Source organism: Electrophorus electricus, chromosome 6 (genome assembly GCF_041902795.1).
Source record: "Electrophorus electricus isolate QZ-2024a chromosome 6, ASM4190279v1, whole genome shotgun sequence".
In the NCBI taxonomy this organism is placed as follows: Eukaryota; Metazoa; Chordata; class Actinopteri; order Gymnotiformes; family Gymnotidae; genus Electrophorus; species Electrophorus electricus.
Genome location: NC_137502.1, coordinates 31,944,556 through 31,958,456, shown reverse-complemented (window position 1 = coordinate 31,958,456; position 13,901 = coordinate 31,944,556). Strand labels below are relative to the sequence as shown.

At 47.8% G+C, this 13,901-nt stretch overlaps 1 protein-coding gene across 1 annotated transcript in view; it reads left to right on the top strand.

The window, feature by feature from the left end:
• The window catches only part of kcnt2b (potassium sodium-activated channel subfamily T member 2b), a 47,876-nt gene that overhangs the window by 13,072 nt on the left and 20,903 nt on the right, over window positions 1-13,901 (top strand). The window contains exons 5-12 of the mRNA XM_035525338.2: window positions 591-639; window positions 924-983; window positions 6,192-6,266; window positions 6,861-6,944; window positions 7,593-7,687; window positions 8,501-8,681; window positions 11,499-11,663; window positions 13,162-13,298. Of these exons, the coding sequence (XP_035381231.1) occupies window positions 591-639; window positions 924-983; window positions 6,192-6,266; window positions 6,861-6,944; window positions 7,593-7,687; window positions 8,501-8,681; window positions 11,499-11,663; window positions 13,162-13,298 (846 nt within the window). The remainder of the gene's footprint in view (window positions 1-590; window positions 640-923; window positions 984-6,191; window positions 6,267-6,860; window positions 6,945-7,592; window positions 7,688-8,500; window positions 8,682-11,498; window positions 11,664-13,161; window positions 13,299-13,901) is intronic.

Below are 13,901 nucleotides of genomic sequence, written 5' to 3'. Positions count from 1 at the left end.
TGGTGAATTTAAAAAGGGAGTGTGCTTCTGTTTGTGTGTGTGTGTGTGTGTGTGTGCTCATTCAGTCATAACCCTTCACGCTGTTTCTCACGCTGCACTTTGGTGTGTTACACCATTATGACCTCATTTGTTTGGCGGAATTAACGGCGAGTCAATTTGAGTCTGCTCTTAACGTTTAGATCTGCGCCCAGGGAACATCCCTAAAGCACTGAAAATGGATTGAACTTAAAAATGAGAAAATGTCATTTAGCCAAAATAAGGGTTTTTTTGAAAATCCATTTGTGTTCACTGTTATGTTACAAATTTGTCATGGTCTATGTACAGTTGGTCTGCTTTACAGTGGGACTTCAATCTGGTTGTTAATGATCAGTGTGAACATAAACGTTTGCGTGCTTCTTCATGCTGTTCAGAGTGTTGATTCTGTTTGTGAACTTCGGTGCACTGGGAGCGCGCTGTCATTTATTTATATTTGTTGCTGTGAAACTGCTGACCTGTGTGATGAGTTTGGCTCCTCGCTGCTACCTGAGCTCTGCTAACATGCTGTTCTTTTCTCCCTGCGTGTCACCACGGTGACGGCCCTGTGCCATCAGGTCCCTTATTATCTGGGTGAACCGACCTCTGCCGCTCTGGGCACTACAGGTCAGACCAATTAACCTTTTATGCCAAAACACACAGAAAAGGGGGCAAATTGTACAGAATCACAGAGAAGTCATATTGCACCAACCTGTACAAACAGACACACATAACGCACATAAAGGTGCCACTGCTGTTCTTTACTCGTGCTGGTCATCTTTTTCATTAGGCTCATTTCCTGTTTCTGCCCATTCCCACTCAATCTGCTTTCATCTATCTCTTTCTCTTCCTTTGTCTCTTCTCCCTTTCCCCTCTTCCTCCATCCTCTCTCTCTGTTTCTCTCTCATCAGGTGCTTGTGGCCCTCATCAGCTTCTCAGAGACCATGTTGCTTCTGTATCTCAGCTACAAGGTGAGCAACACACGCTGAACACCACACCACACACAACACACGCTGAACACTACGCACCACACACTGAACACCACACCACACACAACACACGCTGAACACCACACCACACACAACACACGCTGAACACTACGCACCACACACTGAACACCACACCACACACAACACACGCTGAACACCACACCACACACAACACACGCTGAACACCACACCACACACAACACACGCTGAACACTACGCACCACACACTGAACACCACACCACACACAACACACGCTGAACACCACGCACCACACACTGAACACCACACCACACACAACACACGCTGAACACCACACCACACACAACACACGCTGAACACCACACCACACACAACACACGCTGAACACTACGCACCACACTACACTACCTAAAACACACAACACACGCTGAACACCACACCACACACAACACACGCTGAACACCACAACACACACTGAGCACTACGCACCACACACTGAACACCACACCACACACAACACATGCTGAACACCACACCACACACAACACACGCTGAACACTACGCACCACACTACACTACCTAAAACACACAACACACGCTGAACACCACACCACACACAACACACGCTGAACACCACGCACCACACTACACTACCTAAAACACACAACACACGCCGAACACCACACCACACACAACACACACTGAACACCACAACACACACTGAGCACTACGCACCACACACTGAACACCACACCACACACAACACATGCTGAACACCACACCACACACAACACACGCTGAACACTACGCACCACACTACACTACCTAAAACACACAACACACGCTGAACACCACACCACACACAACACACGCTGAACACCACACCACACACAACACATGCTGAACACCACACCACACACAACACCACACACAACACACGCTGAACACTACGCACCACACTACACTACCTAAAACACACAACACACGCCGAACACCACACCACACACAACACACACTGAACACCACAACACACACTGAGCACTACGCACCACACACTGAACACCACACCACACACAACACATGCTGAACACCACACCACACACAACACACGCTGAACACTACGCACCACACTACACTACCTAAAACACACAACACACCACACCACACAAAACACACGCTCTACACCACACCACACAAAACACACGCTGAGCACTACGCACCACACACTGAACACCACACCACACAAAACACACCACACCACACAAAACACACGCTGAACACCACACCACACAAAACACACGCTGAACACTACGCACCACACTACGCCACCTAAAACACACAACACTACACACGCTGAACACCACACCACACAAAACACACACTGAACACTACGCACCACACAAAACACACACTGTACACCACACCACACAAAACACACACTGAGCACTACGCACCACACTACGCCAAAAACACACACCACACTGCATACGCTGAACACCACACAAAACACACACTGAGCACTACGCACCACACTATGCCACCCAAAACACACTACACACGCTGAACACCACACCACACTACACACGCTGAACACCACACCACACAAAACACACACTGAACACCACACCACACACAACACACGCTGAACACACCACACACAACACACGCTGAACACCACACCACACAAAACACACACTGAGCACTACGCACCACACACTGAACACCACACCACACACAACACACGCTGAACACCACACAAAACACATGCTGAACACTGCGCACCACACACTGAGCACTACGCACCACACTACGCCACCTAAAACACACAACACACGCTGAACACCACACCACACAAAATACAGACTGAACACTACACACCACACTATGCCACCCAAAACAAACACCACACTACACACGCTGAACACCACACCACACAAAACACACAATGAGCACTACGCACCACACTACGCCACCCAAAACACACACCACACTACACAAAATACAGACTGAACACTACACACCACACTATGCCACCCAAAACAAACACCACACTACACACGCTGAACACCACACCACACAACACACGCTGAACACCACACCACACAAAACACACGCTGAACACCACACCACACAAAACACACACTGAACACCACACTACACAAAGCACACGCTGAACACTACGCACCACACACTGAACACCACACCACACAAAACACACGCTGAACACCACACCACACAAAACACACACTGAGCACTACGCACCACACTTCGCCACCTAAAACACATGCTGAACACCACACCACAGAAAATACACACTGAACACTACGCACCACACTATGCCACCCAAAACACACACACACTACACACACTGAACACTACACCACACCACACAAAACACACACTGAACACTACGTACCACACTACACACACTGAACACTACACCACACCAAACACACGCTGAACACCACACCACACAAAACACACACTGAACACTATACGCCACCTAAAACACACAACACACGCTGAACACCACACCGCACAAAACACACACTGAGCACTACGCACCACACTACGCCACCTAAAACACACAACACACGCTGAACACCACACCACACAAAACACACGCTGAACACCACACAAAACATACACTGAACACTACGCACCACACTACGCCACCCAAAACACACAACATACGCTGAACACCACACCACACAAAACACACACTGAACACTACGCACCACACAAATCACACACTGAACACTATGCACCACACTACGCCATGCAAAACAAACACCACACACTGAACACCACACCACACTATGCCACCCAAAACACACACCACACAATACATGCTGAACACCACACCACACAAAACACACACTGAGCACTACGCACCACACTATGCCACCCAAAACACACAACACACGCTGAACACCACACCATACAAAATACAGACTGAACACTACACACCACACTATGCCACCCAAAACAAACACCACACTACACACGCTGAACACCACACCACACAAAACACACAATGAGCACTACGCACCACACTACGCCACCCAAAACACACACCACACTACACAAAATACAGACTGAACACTACACACCACACTATGCCACCCAAAACAAACACCACACTACACACGCTGAACACCACACCACACTACACACGCTGAACACCACAGCACACAAAACACACACTGAACACCACACCACACACAACACACGCTGAACACCACAGCACACAAAACACACACTGAACACCACACCACACAACACACACAGTGAATACTACACACCACACTACGCCACCTAAAACACACAACACACGCTGAACACCACACCACACAAAACACACGCTGAACACCACACCACACAAAACACACACTGAACACCACACTACACAAAACACACGCTGAACACTACGCACCACACACTGAACACCACACCACACAAAACACACGCTGAACACCACACCACACAAAACACACACTGAGCACTACGCACCACACTTCGCCACCTAAAACACATGCTGAACACCACACCACAGAAAATACACACTGAACACTACGCACCACACTATGCCACCCAAAACACACACACACTACACACACTGAACACTACACCACACCACACAAAACACACACTGAACACTACGCACCACACTACACACACTGAACACTACACCACACCAAACACACGCTGAACACCACACCACACAAAACACACACTGAACACCATACGCCACCTAAAACACACAACACACGCTGAACACCACACCGCACAAAACACACACTGAGCACTACGCACCACACTACGCCACCTAAAACACACAACACACGCTGAACACCACACCACACAAAACACACGCTGAACACCACACAAAACATACACTGAACACTACGCACCACACTACGCCACCCAAAACACACAACATACGCTGAACACCACACCACACAAAACACACACTGAACACTACGCACCACACTACGCCATGCAAAACAAACACCACACACTGAACACCACACCACACTATGCCACCCAAAACACACACCACACAATACATGCTGAACACCACACCACACAAAACACACAATGAGCACTACGCACCACACTACGCCACCCAAAACACACAACACACGCTGAACACCACACCACACAAAATACAGACTGAACACTACACACCACACTATGGCACCCAAAACAAACACCACACTACACATGCTGAACACCACACCACACAAAACACACAATGAGCACTACGCACCACACTACGCCACCCAAAACACACACCACACTACACAAAATACAGACTGAACACTACGCACCACACTACACCACCCAAAACACACACTACACAACAGACTGAACACCACACCACACAAAACACACACTGAACACTACGCACCACAATACGCCACCCAAAACACACACCACATAGCACACTACACACGCCAAACCCCATCTGCTCCCTGGCTGTACTGTAGCTCCGCGCTCTCTTAGGCTGTAAAGATCTTTGCTGTAAGCCACTATTTCGCAGGCTCTGTCCAAGTCCTGGCAGTGGGCCCAGTTTGGCAGCCCTGATAATCTACCCCATTTTATTCCACTCATCACACAATTATGCACCAAACCTTTATGAGTTGATTTCAGCGTGTTGGATCGGGAAAAAAGAGATACTGTACTGCACTCAGAGAGGAAATTCGTTTCTAAAAGTCAGTACATGTGATCTTCATGTGCAACTGCTTAGCAACCTCTCTCCAATGTAGGAGCTGTGATCAGAGAATAAAGGAAGAGAGAGAGAGGGAGGATGAGAGGGAGATGTGCGTACCAACCCACTCTTTGTTTCCTGAGGGCCCTTGTGCTGGGCGGATAAGAGAGGAAGGGAAGTAGCCTGTCCTCCCCAGGCCCGCGAAGGCCACGCCTATTTGGGTTTCACAGCTCCTTTGAAGTTGGCTGCGGATTCCCCTCATGATTAATGGAGTCAGCCGAGTCATGTCCCCCCTGCAATCCTCTCGCATATTGATTTCTGCCGGACCGAGCAGGCCCTCTCTGCCCGCACTGCTCTCCCCCAGAGTGGACCCGCCGCCCCAGGCCACGGAGCTCGCCTGGAGTCCTTCCCTCTTCAGCCTTGTTTCCACTGCTCGATGGTGCACACGCACGTGCGTACACTCTGACCCTCGGTGTCTCCTCCTGCGTGTTTCCAGGGCAACGTGTGGGAGCAAGTGTTGCGTGTGCCATTCATCCTGGAGATGATCAGCGCAGTTCCCTTCGTGATCACTGTGAGTGCTTGTCCTAGGCCTTCGTCCGCGTCACACACACAGCATAGCTGCCCAGTGCACCAGCCAGTGCGTGAAAGTGGCATTAGTGATGAGTGAATGTGAGCCTGTAATAAAGAGTGAATGCTGTGATATTAATTAACATATTCATTAATATTAGATGAATATGTAGATGTTTATCATTAGTATTGGCGAGGTTTATAGTCTGTATATTATATAGTATCTATGAAAAGTTTAAAGTATGTATATCATATAGTATGTATAGTATTCTATGTAATTTGTTTTCTATATATGATGGTATTTAATAGTAGATGGAAAGTTATTGGTATTTGCAAATATTGTAGCATGTACACCCAGTTGTGCAGGTATTTGTGTTGTTATGATATTATGGAGTGTTATGTATTTCCATATTCATAACATATATATTTATGTTTACTTAAGCTTATATACTGCAGATACTTACTGCTTGTACAATCTGTGTTTAATACACAGATGTGGTTATGTTGAATACCTGCACTGTCAGGTCAATACTATGAGTGCTATTTTTCTTGCCCATAAAGAAACGCAAAAACTTAAATAAATGCTTTGCTCTGACAGGTGATTTTGCCCTCTCTCCGAAACCTGTTCATCCCTGTCTTTTTGAACTGCTGGCTGGCCAAACACGCTCTGGAGAACATGATTGTAAGAAGAAAATCCCATGATGCTTTTTTTCCTCTGAGCAATGCTCCTCGTCTGTTTATTTATTTATATTTTTGTCAAGTTTTCTTTTGGGAAAAAAACGCATGTTGATGACTCCTAGTGCAAAGTGTAAATTAGTAAAATTGACGTACAATCATAACTGCGTGAGACTAATTGAAATTGGGCACATTTGCCAGAACTGCTGTGTACTGGCACTAAAATCATAGCTGCTGTTTTTATTATTTGTATTTATTTTAATTGAAATTTTTTTTAATGAATTTATGCATTTATTTCATGAGCGTGATTGCAGAAAATTCACTAAATGTAATCTGTGGAGTGTCTCCGTTGGGGGGGCTAGAATAAAATGAAAGTGCTCGCATTGATTATCCTGTTAATAACACATCAGTCATCGGTGACAGCCTTTAATAATATTAGAAGTGCATATCTGTCCGGATTCTGTCTGTTTCTAGTTCATTCCCTCTGTGTCTGTAATTCCATGTAAGCCTCCCGTCTGTGGAAGGTGAAAGTCTTTTTCGGAGTATTACGCTGGCTTTCCTGACATTTGTGGTTCCGCTCGTGTGCCCCAGCGTGCACGCGGTAACCCTCTGCTGTCCTCTCTCTGTCGTACCTGCGTGCGTGTGTGCGTTTCAGAACGATCTGCACAGAGCCATCCAGCGCACGCACTCAGCCATGTTCAACCAGGTGCTGATCCTCATCAGCACCCTGCTCTGCCTTATCTTCACCTGGTGAGAGACGGGCGGGGGCGGGGCAGGGGCGGGGCAGGGGCGGGGCTGGGCGGGGAGCGCCGGGGAGCGGCTGGGTGGACGACTCATGCTTCCAGGTTATTGTTGTTAGTAGCGATATGTATGTAATTATTATCCTCGCCATTATTATTCTGTTGGTAATATTGGACGGGAAGCAGCAAGCCCTGTAAGGCAAATGTTGAACAGAGAGAGAGAGAGAGAAAAAGAATTGGGAGAACAGGATAGAGAGAGAGAGAGATATAAAGGGAGAAAGGAGAGAGCTAAAGGAAGAGATAAAAAGAGAAAGCGCGAGCAAGAGGAGAGATGAAAATAAAGAAGGACAGAGAGAGAAAGGAGTGAAGGAGAGGTTAGAAATAAGACAGAAGGAGACGCAGAGATGGCTGGAAAGCGCAGAAAAGGAGAGAAAAAGGCCTGGTTAAACACCATTTTAATATGGATCTAGGTTTAAGGGATTTACGTGTGTGTGTGTGTGTGCATCAGTATGTTAATGGCGCTTATCTCGGTACAACCGGCTTGTGGTTGAGGTTTCGCATGTGTGTGCTCAGTGTCGAAGAGTCAATACTCACCAATCCGAGGTGAAAAGCGCACCTCCCCCAGCATCACTGCGGTGGTACAAGCCTACAGTTATCCACTACACACTCAGCAGGTCCATCGCACCAACCTCCCAGCGCCATAGCAACCCCAGCTCCCCCTCCCTGCTCCAGTCCCCATGGCTGCGACTTAAGCAGTCATGTCAGTTTCATCACATGAGCTTATCTTTCCATTAAGATCCCTCCCTCTCTCTCTCTCTCTCAGTATCTGTGGTATACAGCATCTGGAGCGAGCGGGCAATAACCTGACTCTGTTCGACTCGCTCTATTTCTGCGTGGTCACCTTCTCCACAGTGGGCTTTGGCGACGTCACACCACAGATCTGGCCCTCGCAGCTCCTGGTGGTCATCATGATCTGCGTGGCTCTCATCGTGCTGCCCATCCAGGTGCGTCGCAGTGCACTCTCACCTCCGGCCTCTGCCGTGCATCTCCGTCCCCTGGTGCCTGCCACACCTGAGCTGCATACTGTAAGCCCTGTCTGGCTTTGTTCAAATAAATGACTAATGGATTTCCTCCACTCAGGGCTGCTGCCCTGCATCAATTAATTTGATTATGTTTGATCTGTTAGTTCAAATCACAGAGTAAAGGCACAAAGCAGTCATTTCCCACAAACTATAGTGGTTTTACACTGCTACTTACACATCCGCTGGGGAACAGCCATGGTATATACCTTGTTTTAGTTTAGTTTTGATTTCCTGTAGGTACCCCGCTAGCATCCTCATGTTAAGAAATTGCTTTTTTTTTCGCCCTGTACTTTGAGCTTTCAGATGTTTTATGGTCTTAGCATGTGGATATGATGTTACACGAGTCGAGGTGGGTATTTGTGTCTGTATGTGTTTGATAGAGACTACAAAGCTCTTCTGTAAGTCAATCTGGACACGCACGTCAAATGAAAGCCATAAATGAGGCGAGTTGCTTTTATGTTTCCGCACCCCTGAGAATCTGAGCATCTGGTCGCATTCACACTCAGGCACACACACTGAAACACACACATGCATATAATACTTTCCTAAAGGCTTGCACCTATCTCCCTATTGGGCACACACACACACACACACACAATTGCACACGGTCACACATGAATCACCCACTCTCACACGTCATAAACAGCACAGACTCCCTGTGAGGTTGTGACTCTCCAGACAGAGGGGAATATGCACATAAATCACACACACACACACATACACACATACATATACACACACACACACACACACACACACACACACACACACACACACACACCTCTTAGTCATACATTTATGTACACCTGCATATTTCTCTCAACAATTCTCACACACACAGCCTCACACTTGTGCACTTCGATGTCTCTCACCAGTTCACTCGCGCACACACACACACACACACACACACACACACACACAGCAGCTCACCCATTTCAGGACCGTTGTTTCTAAACGTGGAGGAGGGCATGAGCTTTTATGTGTGCTGGAGGGGCTTCCCTGCCGGCGTGAGCTCAGGTCGCTGTCTCCAGGGACCAAGTACAGCCACTGTGGCTCTGCCTCAGCCACTTTCATCCACAAACGCCACCTGACATTTAGCCACCGCTCGTGCCCATTACGGGGCAACCCCCAGCCACGTTTTCTTTGGCGTGCCTGCTTCTGTGTGTGTGTGTGTGGGATTATCCGCGTACATGTCCGTCCGTGTGAGCACGTGTGTGTGTCCTGCTTTACTGCTACCTGCTGTCCTTACTGAATCCATGTAGTTCATCCAGGGCCTTCTAGGTCTGCTGGTTGGTGACAGTGGAGTTTTGTTTAGGCTCCATTATAGATGCATGAATGGGATTGTCTGTGAAACCCTGCAAGACTGCATCCCATAATAATCAAAGTGAATTATCGCCGTCTCGTGGACCCGCCCAGTATCCCGTGACATGTCTTGCAGTCACTGCTGCGGTGTTTTATTACAGTATCATTACAGTATGCAGACCTTCCCAAATCCCCAAAGCATGCGTTAATCCGGGCCCGCCTCCGCACTTTTCCACTAAACACTGTCGCATGCATCCGTCCCCTGGACCCCCTTAACGAACCCTTTAATACCCCAAATCCCTCAGTGTAGTCACCGCCTCTGACGTGCATGCACCCACACAGCTCTGGGGACACCTTGCCCCGCCGATAAAGAGGAGTCCGAACCCCAGGCGCAGGGTGACAGTGGGCAGCGTTGGGGAGGTAGTGAGCTCCATCATTCAGCGTTCTCCTGCATTTTGCGGGCTGTGGATTTCCTGGGTTAGACCTGTTTACAAATGAAATGTGCAGTAACAAATCATATAAATTGTATGCCAGTACACATATAAAACACAGGGATTTTCAACACTATAGTTCAATTTTTTAAATAAATAGTAGGGGCTTCTCAGTCCCAGTCTGAGATTTACTTATTTTAAGATTGTGGTATATTAAAACATGAAGTCCATTTTCCCATTTCTTCTCTGTGGGCATTATGAAAGATCTTTGAGTCTGCTAATAAAGAACTAGCCTTAAAGGAGAGATGAAATATGTCAGTGAGTGCACAGCACATGAAGGGTGAACATATGCTACGGTCAGACAGTGATGCCCTCTGGAAGTTTTTAGAAAGCTGACACTCCAGAAATGGACAAGTGGCAATATGTTACCAGTTAAAGAAATGAATCGTGGGAAATAACTGTAAAATATTTCACCGTTGTTGCCACTGTTTCTTGATAGAAGGTGGATTGTTTAAATTATTTAAGATTAAGATTAAGATTATTTATGTACACTGAATATTTAAATGGGCACTCATTTACATTGCCAAACTCTCAGCACCATGTTTCAACCACCCCCTCCTCCCAAAAAACACTCTCCAACAGCAAACAGTGTTACTGCTCTCGCCTCCTCCAGACACTGGAGTGACATTTCCTGTGTCCTTTTGCTTCTTTGGTCCAACTGTAATCTGGTGGATTTGCGTGAGGTCAATTCAATGTGGCCTTGTCTGATCTGATTGTGTACATAGTTTGATGTGCTGGAATCTGGTTTGATTTGGTCCCAAGTTTAATGTGTTTATGTTTTCTTGGACTTGGTACCCAGTCTGAGTGCCGATGTCTGGTTCGATATTGTCTCCAGGTTGACATGCAGGTATCTGTTATGATATTGTCCCCAGTTTGATGTGCTGGTGTCTGGTTTGACACTGTCCCCAGTTTGATGTGCTGGTGTCTGATGTGATTATGTCCCCAGTTTGAGCAGTTAGCCTTCCTGTGGATGGAGAGACAGAAGTCGGGGGGCAACTACAGCCGCTACAGAGCTCAGACTGAGAAACACGTCGTACTCTGCGTCAGCTGCCTGAAGATAGATCTCCTCATGGACTTCCTCAATGAGTTCTTCGCTCACCCCAGGCTGCAGGTGAGTGTGCATGCATATGTGTGTGTGTGTTATGTGTGACCCCCACCCCCCGGAAGCAGAAAGACACAAAACAAAAGTAATTGACAAGGCGATCATTGGTGATCATTGCAAGCTACTGAATGGACAGACGAGCTGAAACACATATCAGGCAAACAATGAACAGAATTTGAAATGCAGCTAGACATAATAACCTGCCCATCCAGCAGCAAGGGTGGACCGACGGTGGACCAAAGAAAGCAAATAAATAAAACACTTAACCTACCTAACCAATCGACAACCTAACCAGAAGCATACAACGGATGGCACGCCTTACCTAGTGTGGTGAGAGGACTGAAACCAGGAGAGAAAACCAGGAGAGCAATCAAAACGAGTCTGCAACATCATAATTAGGCTACATGTAGAAACCGTCACGTAGCACAGCCTGGACTCATGCACCCAACAATCTCAGATGCACAATGCCCCCACAACAGGTACCTGTAGTTAGGTCCTTTTAATCCTCAAACCCCACCCTCCATCAGAAAATGGCGATTTCAGGAGGGCAGAGTGAAGCAGTAGTGTTCTTGCCGTTGGCACTGGACCGCCTAGTGTGTGTGTGTGTCCAAGTATAAAGTTATGTCCTGTAGAGATAATCCCCAGTAACAGCGTCAGGCAGCTACATCTCATGCACCAGGACTCCAGCAGTCTTACTGTGCTCCAGAAAATCTATTTCTGTCCGATCAGACCTCACTAAGACACAGAGCAACAAACATAACCATCACCTTGCTGGCCTGTGCGATATACCAGCACATCCATCATGTAAACATTCGTCGTCATGCCACAAACCCAGATGTGTTTATATTTGTGACTGCCACAAAGGAACACAACACATTTGTGACATTTTACACAATGGATGTGCAAGCTGTTAAAATGCAGGGAGTGGGCGAGATGGATCGTTGTCTTAGAGAAACAGCCTAAGTTCCATTTTATCTTCTAGAGCAGGTCTTCTCTCAATGGCATTGCCCTCTGGGTATGTTTCCAGAAGTAAACAGGTGATGGTGTATTCTCAGTTCTTCATGTTGAATGGACTGAAGCATGTTTTCAGGGGATGGGTTTGCTTTTTTGTGGTCTGGACTGATGTGAGTAGACAGTTCAGGGGGTCTGGGAGGTAGAGGTGTCAGTCCCGGCATTTCTGTTGTGCTAACCCAAACACACTCCGAGGGCGCACGTCACACCCAGCCGCCATTCCACCCACCACTTCCTTAAGAGCCCCTTACGATAACAGAGAGGTAGATGAGGGGTTCTGAGTGCTGACTCACCTACTGGTAATGTGGCCCCCCACATTACCAGTAGGTGAGTCAGCACTCAGAACCCCTGAGTGCTGAGTTCTGAGTGCTGACTCACCTACTGGTAATGTGGGGGGCGAAGGAGCGGCAGGACTGGCTAGGGGAGGAGGCTGGGCTTCAGGTGTGTGTGTGTGTGTGTGTGTGTGTGTGTGTGTGTGTGTGTGTGTGTGGTGCAGGACTACTACGTGGTGATCCTGTGTCCAGCTGAGATCGATGTGCAGGTGCGACGTGTCCTGCACATCCCGCTGTGGGCGCAGAGGGTCATCTACCTGCAGGGCTCCGCCCTCAAAGACCAAGACCTGATGAGAGCAAAGTAAGAGTCACTGCTTCAGGACCCGGTGGCATCGGTGTTGCTCGGCGCCACCCCTGGAGATCCAGGACACTACAGAGTTTAGTTCCAGACCTACACAGACCCCTGGAGATCCAGGACAATACAGAGTTTAGATCCACACCTGCACACACCCCTGGAGATCCAGGACACTACAGAGTTTAGATCCACACCTGCACACACCCCTGGAGATCCAGAACACTACAGTTTAGTTCCAGACCTACACACACCCCTGGAGATCCAGGACACTACAGAGTTTAGTTCCAGACCTACACACACCCCTGGAGATCCAGGACACTACAGAGTTTAGTTCCAGACCTACACACACCCCTGGAGATCTAGGACACTACAGAGTTTAGTTCCAGACCTACACACACCCCTGGAGATCCAGGACACTACAGAGTTTAGTTCCAGACCTACACACACCCCTGGAGATCTAGGACATTACAGAGATTAGTTCCAGACCTACACACACCCCTGGAGATCTAGGACATTACAGAGTTTAGTTCCAGACCTACACACACCCCTGCAGATCCAGAACACTACAGTTTAGTTCCAGACCTACACACACCCCTGGAGATCCAGGAC